The sequence below is a fragment of the Haliaeetus leucocephalus genome, unplaced genomic scaffold, assembly GCF_000737465.1.
Source record: "Haliaeetus leucocephalus isolate CR32 unplaced genomic scaffold, Haliaeetus_leucocephalus-4.0 Scaffold206, whole genome shotgun sequence".
Taxonomy (NCBI): domain Eukaryota; kingdom Metazoa; phylum Chordata; class Aves; order Accipitriformes; family Accipitridae; genus Haliaeetus; species Haliaeetus leucocephalus.
This window is the reverse complement of record NW_010972642.1, coordinates 6102020-6119492: the sequence shown is the minus strand read 5'-3', so window position 1 is coordinate 6119492 and position 17473 is coordinate 6102020. Positions and strand designations below refer to the sequence as shown.

The 17473-nt window shown below is 39.8% G+C and overlaps 1 protein-coding gene across 1 annotated transcript in view; it reads left to right on the top strand.

Annotated features, from left to right (window-relative positions):
* Positions 1–16469, top strand: part of ERC1 (ELKS/RAB6-interacting/CAST family member 1) — a 294179-nt gene extending 277710 nt beyond the window's left edge. The window contains exons 18-19 of the mRNA XM_010566193.1: positions 3565–3753; positions 16284–16469. Coding sequence (XP_010564495.1) covers positions 3565–3753; positions 16284–16421 — 327 coding nt within the window. The 3' untranslated portion in view covers positions 16422–16469. The remainder of the gene's footprint in view (positions 1–3564; positions 3754–16283) is intronic.
* The last annotated feature ends 1004 nt before the right edge of the window (positions 16470–17473 follow it).

Sequence of the window (17473 nt, the reverse complement as noted above, 5' to 3'; positions counted from 1 at the left end):
ACTAAGTAAAGTTAATTACTTGGTTCTGCAAAAGAAAAGTGGTTGCTTCCTTCCGAGAAGAAGGGAGTGTTAGCAGGGAGAAAGGTGACCAGGTCATTAGCCCTTCTGCCTGGAGAACTCAGAATTTAAAGCTGGTGGTTGTGGTGAATGAGTCCTATTACACATTGATTAAAACCATACTTTTTTCGACAGACATCTATGGATAGTCAATATCGCATTTGTCTCGAATTGACACTGCTGCACTTATACCACCCATTCACTGGTTTTCTTTTTCATATAACCAGCTACGTGGTTTTGCACATTTACATCAGACACTGCTCATACAAACTTTTAGACACCACAGTCTCTGTATGGGAGGTGTATTCATGTTTCACAGTAAAAGTGACCAAACCTTAAGATAGGTCTCTCCAGCCACATTCAGTTACAACTACCTTTTCTTATCTGTGCAGCATATATATCCATATTTAAATGCAGACTCTTATCATAAAAGAACTTTTAAATACAGTTGTTCATATTTCAGCTGACTGTTGTACAGTAGCAGCAGGACTACCACTAAAGAAGCAGTAATAATTTCATTCTAAAGCAATTTTTTTGCCAATGACTTGCAAAACCACAATTAGATTCACATTTGTCATGCTCAAAGATAAAAAAAAATCTGCGAAATCTCAGAAAACCTGAACGTGTTGTTTCCAAGTTGAATTTGTTTTGAAATATGTTCCCAAATGTCTTTATCAGTTGGTAGAGATGGTTTGGGTTTGTATCAGAGATTTGTCAGGCATTTCATGTTTCCGCTTCAGAGTTGTAGTGATTGCCTTTTTTAGTGAAACACGTTGTCAAACTTAGCTGACCATTAAGAATATTCTGAACTTGAGGGTACATTAAGCAGGCTTCATTCCATGCATTGATGAGGATGGCCTAGACCTATCAGGGCAATTAATGAATCAGGGCTGCTTTAGAAGATATTCCTGGGTTTGGTCTGTTTACCCGTTCTTTTCCTAGAAAGCTCTATAGCTCTGAGCTGATCATGAGAACACGATGTGGTTTATGAATCCAGCACTGCCCTGCCTTTCCACTTAGCAAATGCTCTTACACCCTCTTGAGATAAGGCAGTGGCAGCTCTGCTGTGTGGGAAGCACAGTGCCTCTTGCTAAGTGGCTAGTTCAAATTAGATATGGCAGGAACGCAGATATAAGGGCATTTCCTACTTGACTGGCAGGGTTTAATGGATCCCAAGTGAGAGGAATGATTGCTCTGTGAACAGCTTTGGGAGGGCTGCTAGTTAAGAACTTTCACACGCCTCATTTGGCCTGTTTCCAGCTTGAGGTAAGGGGGAAGGGTACAGGAGGAATGTGCTCCGAAAGGGGACTTGTCCACGAGTAATCAAATTTGTCTGTTGTATGAAAATCTTCCATTGCTACTTGCTACACGACTCTGCTTTCTCTTTATCAGTGAAGGTTCCTGTTCACAAAGAATAGCGGTGAAGGTTGGCAAGTCGATTTCTTTTCAGACTGAAATCTGCACATCTGATAGATGTTCAATAGACTGCAGTATCTGAAAAGAATACTAGGCAGCTACTACGTTGATTGGACAGCTAGTTATTAGACATTGACTAGTAAATTTTCACATTTTTATAAAACAGCATTATTTTAAGATGTGATTGATATTCCATCACTCTACCCTCTGTGGGCAAACCAAATAGTAAGAAAGGTGGGAAAGACATCAGTTAAATTAGAAGCATCAGGGTTTTTTCACTTGCACAGGCAGTACACTTTTAGATCATAATCTAGGTAACCCACATTATAAGAAATTGGGGTAAATGGCACAAATTTAGCAAACAACAAAAGCTGATGGATATAATTGGCTAAATACAGTTGTGCTTGGTGATGGAAGTGAAATGTAACTGCGTCGATGCTACTAAAATATCCTTTCCTATTCTGTCCTGCTGCAGTTTGCTGTTGTGATACATCAAACCATTATTCTTATATGTGTGTTTATATCTGTGAACAGATGTTGCCCCAAGGCTGCACATAGCAGTAGGGGTTTTAATGAAGCACAGGAGCTCATTCTCTCTGCAGGTTTCTTGTCTGACTCCTCTGCCACGGCTGCCGTGTTGCTGTGGCTTTTCGTAGCTGCTGCCACCCTGATGTTCTGGCATAGGCTGCTGAGTGCAGCTATGCTCTGCAGGACAAGGAGCCTGCCATTAGTTACTGCTTAGCCATGGCTCTCAGATCCTCTCACTCTACAGAAATTAATCCATGTAGAACAGTGTTAGAAGCAAAATAAGTGAGCCCTGACAGCCTTATTAAAAGGGGTCAAAGCCAGAGTCTTTGTTGAAAGTAGTGCCAGCACCCTGTTCCTGTTGACTCGGAGATTATCTCGCTCCTTATTCATTAGCGGGGTCAGAGGTGTCCTATTGAAAAGATATCCCTGGCCTGCTAACAAACAGCAGGTGCAGCCCCTGCCTGGGAACACACAGACAAGTTGCCAGTATCGTGGCAAGGCTTTTTAGCTCTCCTAGCTGGTGCACATCAGTGCCTGTAGCTTCAGCATCTCATTTTATGGAGTGGAGGCACTAAGCCCAATTCTTCTTTGGTTTTCCATCAGCTGCAAACTTTAGAGTTTTGTATTACTGCAGTTTTGAATATATGCCCACAAACACCTAGAACAATATGAAGCCGTATTCTTGTGGGAGGGCATCTGAGGCATTCCCTGTATGTAGCTATGCACTTGAGCTCTATATTTTAGTAAAACAAATGAAAAATAGCTCTTCAAATACTTTTTATGGGAACTGGATGACTCCGGTTTGGATTGCATTGAGGAACAAGGATTAGATTCAGATTGGGTAAAGTACAATGACATAAAATAGCACTTATTAAAGTCCTTTGATTTTAGTTTTTTAGTCTATTGTATAGAGTCCGTCTTGTATAATAAATGAAAGTCATTGCCTTTTCAAAACTATAGAAACTATATCTTAACTATAGAAAAGATCATAGAAAACTATATCTTAACTTTCTGGTTAAGATGGGACTCTATCCAGTTTCTACAGCAGAGAGACGTTCATCTTAGAAACAAACATTTTAGCATCATTTGAAACTTTTCTCTATAGAACATGTTTACTGCATACTTGAGTTACACTGAAATGTTTGGCCAAACATTTTAAAATCTACATTGTCATTGCCTTAGTTGTGGACAGACACCTTTTATCAGAAAAACTAATTTTCCTTAAAGCAGGGAGCTGATACAGTTGACTGAAGCACTGCTGGATAATCAGTAAAGTTAATGCATTCCATTTAATACTGTTTCATTTTTCACCCATATTGTCATTATTTCCTATATTAATCAGACAGCTATGATCACCACATCCCCGTCCCCCAGTGTACTTGGTTTTGTTCTGCTTCACCTGGATGGTTGCTGGGTTATGGCATAGGAGTACTGGGGGGGAGAGGGTGTTCAGGTTTCTTCCAGTATGAAGCTGAACAAGGTTCTAACTTAGAGGTTAATCTTTGCCTTCACCACTGCTTGGGTCTCAGGCTGTTCCTCACTGTCTCTGTTCTCATATTTCAGATAATTCAGCCCCTCTTAGAACTTGATCAGAATCGCAGCAAGTTGAAGTTGTACATTGGACATCTGACAGCCCTCTGCCATGACCGTGACCCCCTGATTCTGCGTGGACTCACCCCACCTGCTTCCTACCACCTGGATGATGACCGGGCAGCTTGGGAGAAAGAGCTGCAGAAGATGACCCAGGAGCAGGTGAGTTTGTGGTCTGAAGCTCTGAAAAAGGGCCTAAACTGTTCATGCAGGTCTTACTGATGTGCCACACCAAAACATTGGGAAACCATTCTGTAAGTGGTGAAAACAGATAGCAAAGATCCACTCTTCAGCTGATAGGAGGAGTCAATGATTTTTTGCATCATTGCTGTTTAATATTTATGGAATTTCATCTGTTCTTTTATCTGTATTTGAGGCCACCCATCTACACACTCAGGGGAAATCAAACTGCAAGATACCACTTTTGCCATGTTTTACTCATTAACAAATTTTAGCTGCCCTTTATAACTTAATGTAGTCATAGGGTTCTTAAATCTTTTTTTCATTATACTAATCATTTATATTTTAATTGGCACATTTTTATGAGTCACTTTATGTAAATGTATACAATGTCCTTACTTTCTGTTACAGTATGTTCTGCCAATAATTTTTTTCTGCTTACCATCTTACCTGGATACCTAAATTGAGATTTGGACCCCATGTGCTGGATGCAATACACCCATGTTTATGCACACACACAGAGTGATTTCAGAAGTCTTAACAGTGTGTATTTCCAGGAGTTTTGGAATACAGAATCGAAAGGGTTTAATAACAGCTTGTCTGATAAAGTGTCTACAGAGACTGTCAATCTAGCTATAATTCAACTACTGAAATAATCTTCCTTTCTCCCAGCTCTGGTGATGTCTTGCCTTTCTTAATCCCTTCGCTGGCAGTTTTTATCTCTTGTTTTCATGCTATAATTCATCATTCCCTATAACCCTTTTTTCTCATTCCTTCCTATTTCTCTTTTCAACTTCTTAATTTTACTCCTATATTACAGAATGCTTTTTTTTTTTTAGTTAAACTAATATAAAGAACTTGTACCATAAATAAATGTGACTAATTCTGTCTTTTTGACCCTGACTTTGGATTATAATGCCAATTCTTTCACTAAATTACTCATTTTCATATGTCTATACCAAAGTCTGTCCAGTATGCACACAAACTAGTGTAAGGCCTGTGTAGTTAAAAGAGGATTTGCAGGTCAGTGAACACTATCTTGAGCCCATCCTGAACACTTCAGCTCTGGTTTTCTTCTTTTGTGATGTTTAAGCTCATTTCCTTGCACTTTCAACTCAAGGCTGAATTTTGATCCAAAACTTGGAGAGCAGCTCAGCAGCCAAATTACAGGAAGCCAACAGAAGCATGTCTAACAATTCAGAAAGTAGAGCAGACCTCTGGAGATAAATATGCCTGTAACAGGGCCTAGATGGTACAGGACAGTTGTTCTGTCTTTGTACTTGGCTTCATGTATTTATTTGATTCAGCGTGTGCTGTCTGCCTCACTCGATATCTACATCTGCCTCTATAGGCTTGACACATTCCTTTTTCCCGCAGACCCTGTTAGCCCTTATGTGCCCAGAGTCAGCCTTTTATTTACCTCTTGGGTTCTGTAATCGCTGATATAGGATTAAAAGTTTTTCAGTATAATGCATGCCATCCTCATATATTAAAGAGGTATGGCTCCTATGTTATAGATCAAAACATGAAGCATACCATTTTGAACCACCTTGTCTGTCAGATTGGGATGAAGCATCGGATGGCAAAACCTGTAGCATGTACAGGAGGCATCTCTGAAACCAAAAGTAAAGGCTGGATGTGGGCAAAGTTTGGACATCCCTGAAGTAAACTGACTAGTCTGTTATAGCTATAGCTGTGATGGTCTTTGAATATAATCAGGATCTGTGGGGATAGATGATATCTTCTATTTGATCAAGAGAATACAGGTAAAGAAAATAGAAAAGGCTTTCTTGGTGAGGCCGCACCTCAAGTCCTGTGTTCAGTTTTGGGCCCCTCACTACGGGAAAGACATTGAGGTGCTGGAGCATGTCCAAAGAAAGGCAACGAAATTGGTGAGGGGCCTGGAGCACAAGTCTTGTGAGGAGTGGCTGAGGGAACTGGGGTTGTTTAGCCTGGAGAAAAGGAGGCTGAGGGGAGACCTTATCGCTCTCTACAACTGCCTGAAAGGAGGTGGGAGTGAGGTGGGTGCTGGTCTCTTCTGTCAGGTGGCTGGAGATAGGATGAGAGGAAATGGCCTCAAGTTGAGGCAAGGGAGATTTAGGTAAGATATTAGGAAAAATTTTTTTACTGAGAGGGTTGTCAGACATTGGAATAGGCTGCCCAGGGATGTGGTTGAGTCACCATCCCTGGAGGTATTCAAAAAGCGAATAGATGGGGCACTTCAGGACATGGTTTAGTGGGCATGGTTGATGGTTGGGCTCGATGATCTTGAAGGTCTTTTCCAACCTAAATGATTCTATGATTCTCTGGCAAGTTCTTCTGAATAGACAGTCGGCCCAAAACAGCATCTGCTTTTTCCAGTTCTGTGTACTGGTCTAATAAAAGATAGTATTTCTCATTCAAACTTTGCTAGTTCATTAGCAACATTTATGGGTTATACAGTAAAGAAAGCATTTAAGTATAAATTGTGAGAAAAAGAGCTAAGTTGTCCTGGAGAAGAGAAAAAAATGTATTTTTCTATCCTCTCCCATTATTGTCTTAATTCTGCATTGCTATTGCCACAGTTGTTTAAAGTTACTACTCCATTTGTGATTCCCATGAGTAACTAACATCTGCTAAAATAAAATGTAGCACTCTCTTCTGCTTTCCCATACTCAATTAGATTGTATTTAACAAGCTTCAGTTGAAAAATACAAACTAAAGATATATTTCAATTTACAAAGCACATTTTTCATTTAAGTGAGAGCTTTTCTGTTTCTAACTGCAGAATTTCCTTTGTGTTTGAAGTGTTCCCATGGGGGGTGGGAATCAATTCTCCAGATTCGCAGAAGACCATCACAGAATACCCATTTTGCATCTTTGGAATTTTAATGAGTTTTGTAAATTACTTCAAATCCAGTGCATTAAATTCATTCCTGTCCCTTCTAATATGATCTTCCGTAGATAATGCTTCACAAGCCTCAGTGGGAAAAAATTAATCCTCTTGAATGTTAAGAAGTGTTAACATGATTAGGGAGGACACATTTAACTGAACACCAATAATATTTAAGAATGATGCCAATGTATCTCCTTCTCACCAATGAGATTATTTACTTTGTTTGGGATTTTTTTAAATAAATAGTTGATAATTCATTTTCATACTGCTGCTTTTGGAACTGTGATTTCCCACTGCAGCGACTATTATTGGCGAAGGTTGGTCTTGCTGTGTTTCATCGTAGCCAATATAACCTGTAGGTGTCTCATACCTGCTGAGGAGGCTCAGATACAAAGAGTAGGAATTTTCTGTGACTTCTTCTGTTAGGTAAAACTAGTATATGAAGTAGATGTAAGCTTTTCACTCTTCCAGCAGATCCACAGTGACTCACAGAAACTATTGTACAAGTCGTTGTCGGAAAAGCTTCTGCCAGCGTCAACACCATAGTTCTGAGGGGAATTTGTTGCCACATAAATAATTTTGTGGACTCTCAAAGTTTGATAATTAGTACCTCTCATGTATAATAGTTTCTTTATGTTACCATTAAGTTCAGCTATATTCCTTAGTGACTTCAATTGATTTTAATCAAAATATGGGACCAAACTGCTACATCATTCTTTGTTGGCATTTTATCAAAGATATTTTGTAAAGCTGACTTGCTGTAGAAAAATTTTGGTCCATTTGTAATGAAGGCCTGAAGCCAATACTTTATGAGTATATGGTATCTCAAAACCTAATCTAAACTAGTATACTAGACTAAGTTGTGGATAGTAAAGAATCTACGGTGCTTTGAACCATGTCATTAAGTTATTCATGTGGTGGAAAATATTCCTTTGAGTCAGTTCTGACCTAACGCCCCCAAGGAAGTTAACCAGCACTGTTTCTGGAACTGTCCTCTTTCAACCGGTTCATGTCCTGTTCAACTTTTCTTATTAAAAAACTGAAGTTACCAGAAGGAAGGAAGAATGTTCCAAGTCTCGACACTGAGAAATAAAAATTCCATTCATTCATTATAAATAATTGCATTATCCTAGCAATTTCTATTAAATACAGTATCCTCTTTCACTTTGTCCTAAACGTATCATTATGTTAATATTCTTGGGCTCTGTAGAACTACTGCTACGTTTCACATTTCAGATGGTTGCCTTTAAGTGAAGGATTTTATTCCTATATGAAGGGAAATGACATTAAGAACATAATGATATGGTCCACATTTTTATTTATAGTTTGGGTTTTGTTTTTCTCTTATCTTTACAAAAGGAAAGAATGGAGTAGAAACAAGAACTTGCTGAAAATCATCATTTAAATATGTTCGTGGTGGTGTGCTGCGCCATGTTTGGAAGGCAGCACTGCGAGAAAGTAAAACAAGACAACCAAAGAGAGCAACCAGATATTAGTAGTAGGCAGCAATGTTTGTTCCATCAGTAGCTTAAGCACTATTATAAATGTTTCTTACGGCTTCAAATCCAGCTCTAAAATGTGTGGAACTTCGTATTATGGAGAGCTTCTTATTTTCAATAGGTCCTACAGTGACAGTCGTTCCAAAAAATTATTTCTTCCAACAGAAGAGAACCTATCTGATTAAAATAATTTCCTTAACCCTCGGAGGAGGAGGAGAAGGCGTTTTGCTCCCTGGCTCTCTGCCATCGGTGGCTTTTTCCAGCCATGTCTGACACATCCTCGCTTCGTCCAGGCTGCTGAGGGTCCTGCCTATTCCTGCTGGTCCCCAGGCACCATTTTTTTCCCCGCACAATTGACCTGTTCCTCTTTCCCCAGAGGTGTTTTCGGCAGCATTTGCGTTGTGACCTGGGCATCAACAGCAGCCTTTAATACCTGGGCAGACGTGTTTCCATGAGATACTCTCTCAGAAAACACCTGCTATGGGAGCTTGTCTCACCCCACTACTAACATGGCGTTGCACCTATGGCTGCTTCAGCTGTGAATTACAGAGAGAGGCGCATTTGAAAAATCTTTATAGTCGTAGAAGAGCCTTTTTAGTGAAGAAAGGTTGTCTTCCCTCTCCCTGCGTACCAGCTTCAGCCAAAGCGCAGACCATCTAGGGACTCTACTTACTAATCCTCTCCCAGGAAATCAGGAATGTCTTTTCTGCTCAGCTGCTCGAAGCAGAGGAAGGAAAAAGGTGATAATGTTGCTTCACTGTATCAGTCACAACCTGCTGTATCAGCTAAATAGTCATGGCTTGGTTCCAAGGAGCATAATTTACATTGAACATAATTCACATTTCACTCTCAGCAAAGTTAATGTTAAGCTTTTCATACAAAATTACACCAGACTGCATGTATGTAGCTTTTAAATTCCATTTTAAAATTGCATATATGCTTGCTGAATTTTGAAAGTATTAAACACACATTTTGATTTGTTACACAAATAATATTGTAAGTGGGATAAACTTTACTCTAAATTACAAATAGCTATTTTATAAACATCCTGTGTATTTCTTTGTTCAGATTCCGCTTGCTTTCTTACTTCTGTATCATCTATGAGAAATTAGTCAACTTAGTTTCTGTAAAGAAATTACTCTGCTGTGTTTTGCATTTAGTCGTTCTAAATTACTCTGTTACTTCAGAGTTTACCCTGTCTTTCTTCTCTGACTGCTCTTCCATTAGCTTGTTATCTTCCCCACCTGATTTATGTCATTTATTTTTAATTTGTAATCTTATGGGAATGCATAATGTACTTTAAAGTTAAACAGCCCACTTCTGGTCTCTGTTAGAAATTAGAAGTAATAATTGCCACAATTTATATCCTTCTTCGTGTGCAAGTGTATTTTTTGACTCTAGTTGAGAAAGTAATGGATATAGGAACTCTCTAAAATTATTACATTTTATAGCATTTTAAGCCTCTATATTAAATTAATATTTTGGGTGAGGATGAGAACTTGGGATCAGTGTCATGGTTCTTAAATACTTGTTGAAGTCACAAACATTATCCAGAAGTTGACCGTATCCATAATGCCATAACAGTACCCATTTTTATTTGCGCATGGAATGGCTAATTTTAATTGAAATACATACTAACAGTCAGTAACATTAACTATTCCTAACTTGAAATGAGATATAAAGGGAAAAACATTGCTTTCAGGACATGGTCAAGTGTTTTGTGCGCATGTGGTGTGTCTAAAATTTACTGTGCTCTCATTTCAAGCACTTCCTACAAGCAGATGGTGTACCGGCCTGAGCTATTGCCTTATTTTTTCGAGGGCAGCTCACCTCTGTATGTTTTGCTATTAGTAACAAGTTCTGTTACCCTGTGCTTTGCTCGGACACTGTGGTCCTTGTGGAAGCTTTTTGCAGCATCTCCTGGTAGGAGCTACTGCTGTGGATTCTGCTGGGCTGTGCAGGGGTAGCTGGGCCTGCCTGCGTGGGCATCCTTCCTGGAGAAAAGGAACCACCTGCAGGAGCAGCTCGGTCCTCTCTTGGCTTGTTGGGCTCACTGGGTTGTATAGACCAAAATACTCCGTGGAAATTTCTTTCTTGGAATACCTATCAGAGCTAATAGGATTCTCCATGACTTCATAATAAACGAAATGAACTTCCTCTTAAAGAGGAAATAAATAACATGGAAGGAATAGAAGGGCCTCCAGTTCTGATCCTGAAATAACTGGATGTGTAGAACTTCATCATTTCACTTAAGTACTTCCTGCTTTGTCCTTTCTTCTCTTTTTTTTTGCGCTGTGCATGTACAAAACCGTGACTGCCCGTTAAACCTCCGTCCTAACAGTATAAAAGTTTTTCCAAAACTCATCAGCTAGGATCTATAGGAGAGGTGTTTAAGATTTGCCTTGTAGACAGGTGAATTTTCCCTGTGATTATGACTATCAGGTACTGCCTTGACTAAACAGGCAGAGCCCCTGTGGGGACGCAGAGGACTCATTCATCAGCAGAGAAAGCAAGGGGCAAGCCCAGCATGAAGAGTGCATCACAGAGTAATTCTGGTAGTGTCTAGCAATCCAGCTTCAAGAGAGTAAACTGACACCTAAGGTAATGCATTGCAACTGAAATTAGGAGAAGTAGCCACCTAACTCTTTTTCACAGTCCCTTTAATGTGCAGAATTGCGAGTTGTTAGGGATGAGGATTGTAGGGTTTGCCTGCGTTATGCATGCTTAGGTCAGCGGGGCCTGGCCCTAGCAGATAGCTCTGTGGTACAGGTAATAATTATCGTTTGTCCTGCTTACCCACAGAATAACAACTTCCTGTACACTATAGCAGCTTTAATTTTCAGTGTATAACATACCCCAGAATTTACACAAACGGAAAATTGTCCTCGGACTGTGAAATGATTGCTGCTGGTGGTGGAGGATGGACATATTACCTGCAACTGCAGGATTTGCAGGAAAACTTCTCCAGTCAAATGCAAAGTATAACTTACAGGCATTTATTTTATTCCTTCTGACCATTTATACAATTTTGAATTTCATTCATTACCAAGGAAATAATAATATGTCTGCTATTCACAAAGCTTAGAGATGCTCAGGAATGCAGGATGAATCCCATATGCAAAGTTATTTCAAATATATGGTGCAAGATCCCTCAACAAATTTTTTCAGGGTTTTTTGTCAAAATTGGTTGTAAAATCTATTCAAATGTATTTAAATATATTTGAAACATATTTTTAAAGTTTACGTGATTTTAAAAGACAAGACAGAATGTTTAATTTGAAATCTTACTTTAATTTTTAACTGCATATGTATTAAATATTTTGAAAAAGTTAACATAAAAACAAAATTTCCAGGTAGAGCAAAAATATTTAAGGGTCTGCGTAACAAATTTCTTTTTTCTTTTTTTCTTTTTTTAAACTTTGGCAGACTGGGATTTCCATATTCCTAACCCTTTCTTGTGGCCCTTTTATAGGTCTATAGTTGAGAAATAAAGGTTTGTATGCAATTGGCTCTCACTACTTCAAACATACATATTTACACTGGTTGATCTGGGAAGATGCAAAAGCTCTTGACCATTTGCCTGAGATACAGTGTAGTTTAACTTATTTTGAGACAAAACAAAGGTTAAGATTAAATCACTTGAATTTCTTTTTGATGCTGTTACTTTAAGCTTTAAACATATTTTTTGGACTAACCATAGCCTGATCCAGATATACCTAAACTTTGGAGAAACATGATTCCAGATTCCGGTATTGTAGCCTTATAGAAGTCCTGCAGTTAATTTTGGGTTTGTGCTGCCCTAGAAACACCTCATATTCTGTATTGAGGTTTACTGTCCATAGCTTGAGATACTACTTTATTTTTGTTTGCCTTTTTTCATCAGTTTCTTTTTGTGGAATTGTTAATGAGAGGAAAATAACACTTTGGGGAGTAAGCCTCCTCCATAAAAATAAATTTTAAAGGATCTTAGCTTAAAGTTGCCTTGTTTATGTTATGGGATAAGCAAAGGCCACAAAGGCTCTGCGGAGCAGCACCACAATTCACTTAGGGTGCATATAAACCCATAGCATCCTATTTCTTAACTATGAAATTATCTTCCCTCTGAATGTCAGTTAATCTTTAAATAAATTCTGGAATATCTTGGACCAGAGAAGCACAATGCAAGCTAAATTCATGGCGAATTGTTTGGGATTTTTTTTCACTGATGGAGTTTAACTATAAATGGAAAAGTATTCCTGTCATGACTTGCTTTAAACCCAGGAAGGAAGGCAGCAGTGGTGAAAAGTGTCTGAATCTGTTCCAGATTATCTGCAAGCTTCCATTCCCCTGAGATGCTGAAGGTCCTTTCTGTTCTTCTCTCCAAAGATAAATACTATGAAGCACTTCTGGGGTCCTTGCTATCCTTTTCTTTCTGAGCTGTCTATTTTTACTTGTCATCAACTAGGCAAACATATCTGCCTTGCCTTCTCTTCTTTGACCATTTCTATGAAGAAAGTGAATTTCTATGAATCTCCTCATATCCTCAGCTGAAAATGCCAACAAAAAAGGACTGTTAACACTCCTTTATTTTCATAGAAAAATGGCATGGGGAAGATAACACCATTTCCATTTGCATTCACAAGAAGAAAATCTAGGAAGCCAGGAGCAGAATTGATAGTAATACTTTTAGAGAAACTTCCCTAAAATTCGGACTGCCAGACATCTAGGTGAATCAAGTTATACCACGGAGAACTGGATGTTCCCCATTAAGGAGCTTGTCTGAATGAGGAGTGACGTATGCTGCTCACAGCTGTTTCTGAAAGGAATGACGTAAACGGAGATGACATACACGATACAGAAATGCGGCAACCAGCCACATAGTCAATTAAGATGTCTTTGTTTAAGTAGAAATCACATTATTAAACCTAGATGTTCTGAAGCTAGCAAACTCAACGCATAGCTATCATTGCTACTTTTTTCAAAGACGTTTCATCACAGACATCTGCCAGCCAGCTGTGTAGACTTTCTGTATGCACTAATTTGCAGAGTATTATGCTGGCCTTAGCATTCAGAGCCGTCTCCTTTTGGGCTCCTGATGGTCAAAAAACTTATTTCTTGGAAATATTTTCTTCATCTGGTGAAGTTGGTTACTTTTGTTTGGTCGCATTTAATTTATTTTAGCTTTGGCATGGGCTTATTTTGTTGGGCTTACCTTGATTTTATAAGGAATCTTATGAATACACAAAAGCTGACCAGTGCAGCAAGAAACTGAGACATCACTGACTTAGCAGTACTGCCCCGCTGAAGACAAGATCCTGCAGGATTCTCCCTCGTCCACCAACCTCCTTTCAGTTTTGAAGGTTAATCCCTCTGAGGTGCTTTTATATTTGACTGTTTAATGGCGTTGTCCTTTCCCGAAGCTTCAGCGGGCGGATTTGGCCGGGATGCCCGGCGGCGGGAGGCTGGCTGGGCAGTGGTGGTGCAGGACGGCCGGAGCCGGCCCTGCTTTCCCTGCTAACACTGCCCTCTCCTGGCTCTCCTCCTGCGGACCGAGAGCCGGGGCCCCTTGCAGGAGCCAGCTAAAGAAAAGGGAATTACATCGTTGGCTTCTTCTCCCGTCACTTGCTGTCTCTCCCGACCTCCACGACCTCCCACCCTTGCGACGAATGGCACCGTGAAATCTTTGCGCCGGCCCGAGAAGCCACGGCGGCCCCGTCTCAGAGTTCAGCGTTCAAGCCAGTGCCGTGAATTTACCGGCGGTTCGGTGGTTCGCAGGCTGCTGTGACTGGGGCCGCCGGGGTCGCCGGGGTTTCACTAGGCTGAGCAACCTGAGACTCGGAGGTAGTCCCTGGAACCCAGTCTGCCGGCTTTTAATATTCAGCACTGCTCCTAGCTGGCTGTGCTGACCCTTTCAATCCTGCTCGCTGACTGGACCTCTCCTAGGCTTACCCATCCATTGCAAGTTTCCAACTAATAACTCTGCCAGGCTGTTGGAACCAGGCTAATCGCCTATCCACAGTGTGCTGGTTTTGAGCCATTATGGGTTACTGCCGAATTCCCCCCCTTCTCCCCCGAGAGCCCTTACAGAGCGCGGAGTGCTCCCCTCCCTCTCGTTTTCCCCACTTCCCCGGCTCATGTCACTCCGCAGAGCAGGATCAGGTTGCTTTTGCATTGTGATTCTTGGCATGAGCCCCTTTCGGATTCGTATAGCTGTTCTGTGAGTACGGCAGCCAGTAGGAACAAAGCACATAAGAACACATTAAACTAACATTCAGCACGCAAAGCCCAAATAATTTACTATATGCTACCCTGCCTAGTAAAGGGAATAGTGTAGCAGGCTTACCCTTTTAATTTCCTTTCTCACTTTTGTCTATAGAAGTCTATACTGTAACTTCCTTAAAAAGCATTTATATTTATTCTATAGTCATTCTTAGGCTGTTTGTTTTTATGCAGTATTTCTTGCAGTAACAATCTCCTGTGCTTTGCTTGATACCATCACTAAACAGAGACGTACTGTTGTATCTGATTAGAATTTTAACTGTAGAAATATAACCTTTCCCACTGCATTGTGCTCTTACGGTGGTAAAATGATCCCTGTTGTCCTGCTGCCTGATAGTTCTCTTTTTTTAAAAACTTACAACGAGTAGTGTTACAGAAGTACAAAATATAGATCAAAAAACATGTATACTGATGACCAGCTATCCCTTCAGGGATGAAAAATGCCAATTTGCCATTCTTTCCATGTCATATATTAACACAGTAGAGTTCCAATTAAAATATTAATCACTTAGGAGTAAGAAATATTACAGGACTGACACATAATGTTAGAAAAAAAACAAATGTAAAAGAAGGTTCAAATATAGATAATCTAGTTGTTACAGCTGCTCAAAATGACAAAGAACTTTGGATGCAGAAGTTTGCAATAAACTTCAGAATCCATCTAAGTGTATGTACCTCCTGCAAATATGCTTGTCATATTCATAGAGAATATACTTTATTAGAAGAAAATCATGGCACTGAAAAACAGAAGAGTTTTTTGGATGTATACTATATGAAAGAGCTATCTGCTTGAAAGCTTATCCAGTCTATCTGTATCATCCAGTCTAGTAAGAGACACTGCTTCTCCTTGTCCTGTCAGATCCTTAGACCACTGTGAGTACAGTAATCTCTAAAATGCTTGCACAAATTACAGCCTTACTTGGGATTCTGCACAGTTCACAGGCTAGCATGGGCTTTATCAATTGCTGGGCAGATAAAACAGGTTACTGAAGGCAGATGTTTCCTGCTCTTCATTACGACTCTGTGGGCCCCTAATTCTGGCAATGGCATTAGGCTCGGAGCTGAAGACTATGTTTGCGTATACTCCAACGTATTGTGTGGTGTGGTTTTTAACACCGCTTGTTGGAAAAACAGTTTATAGACTGTAGACAGAGTAAATGAGATAAAGTTTTGAAGTTCCATATCCCATTCTGAGCTGATTATAGTAATCTGAACAGTGAATGATCCAACAGGAAATGCAGTTAGTAAACAAAAATCATTTATGTTCCACCACAATTGCGTATAGTCATCTTATGACAGAGTTAGGAAACACAATCTCTGAAAATTATTAATTTCACAGAAAAATTAGAATTCTGGTTAGCTCTGAGTGTATTATGTATAATTATGTAACATTCCTATTGTTTTCATATAGGAAACAATTCTGAAGTAATGACCTATGAAGCATACTGTTGTTCATGAATAAAAGTAAAACTATTTAAAAAAATATGCTAGCAAAATGCTGTATTGCTTCTGGAATACAGTTGCTTTCAGAAAAACATTCTACAGCAGAAGTTTTTCTGATATATCATAGAACAATTTATTGAGGACTAGTTAAGCCAGTTAGTTTTCCCATGTGGACATGGCCTTAACTGGGAAGGTTATAAGCCTGGTCTTGTAGAATGAAAAAGTGAAATGAAGAGTAGGGAGAACATCCAGTTTTTAGTGAGGGAGTCGCTAAGGGAAGATGCTGATCCTGGAAGTGCCCAGCATGTTACACCTCTGCTAGCTCCCTTTCTAAAAGTGTTGGTTTAGCTTAGAGCTGAGCCTGTTGGGCAGGTGTTGTTATACAGCGAACACATTTAATAGCAGAAAATAACCATGCCTCTGTGTGTTTCTTGCAGCTTCATGACGAGTTAGAAAAGGGCGAGAAGGAAAGCGCAGAGCTGCAGGAGTTTGCCAATGCCATCTTACAGCAGATAGCGGATCACTGCCCTGACATCCTGGAGCAAGTCGTCAATGCACTCGAGGAGTCGTCATGACCTCAGCCACTAGCCCCACTGGAGCAGCACACCAGTGGCAAAGCCCAGTCAGTCCAAGGAGCCATGAGAATTGAGAGGAATGTGAAAGACAGAAAATGGAATAGAAACTTCTGGTGCACCTTTTACAAAGAAAACAAAAGCAAAAAAAAACCTCTAAAAACTATGTGCTCTACATGCTCTCTAGGTTCTTCCAGTCTATGATTAACCAGTCATGTTTGCATTCATCTTCTCACTGCCTTTCTACTTTAGAATTCGATTCCCCATTGACTTTGTTGATGGTGACTTTTGGATACAGCTAAGCAGAGCTCTTCCAAGTCTACTGAGCAAAGAAGAGGGGATCCACTGAATACAAGCAGCTCTAGTTCTCCATGAGGTTGCAGAAGGATAGCCCTTGCCTTTCATTCATTTATTGCTTCTTTCTTTTTTCTTTCTTTCTCTTTCCTTCCTTTTTTTTTTTTTTTCCATAAAAGCTGAAAGCCTGAATTTTACAGTGCTAAAACCAAACCTGAGTGTGCTCTGATTATGGCTCATGACTGGCCAGCATCAGCTAGCTAGCTCAGGTCTTGCTGCCTGTCAATGTTTCTTACGTTCTTAAATAACAGAGAGAGGAAAGGAAAGCTTCCCTATTTGTTCCTGTTAGTCATTTCATCTAGCAGCTGGGAAACAAGGTAGGCATACTGGTACTTTCTGTTTACTTAACGTTGATTTTTGTTGTTCATTGATCTGACTCTGAAGTGCTGAGTGGGGCATTTTTTCAGGTAACTGTTTTCATCTGTTGATTTCTTGGTTTTTTTAGCTGAGGTTTCTCATCATAGTTCTGTTCTAAGTCCTTATTTTATAGAGAGCTCTCTCCCTTCAAGCAGGTGTGGTCAACAGGTCAGCTCCCAGTTTTAACTTGTATTGTTTGTCCATTGCCAATCTTTCGGGCCATAGCTTTGCAAACGCTAGCTGCCATCAGAATAGTCTTAGGTGTTTTGTAAATGCGAAAATTGTGTCATTTAGCTTGAAAGTATAATTTTAAAGCTAAGTTAGGTAAATCGGTAACAGTTCTT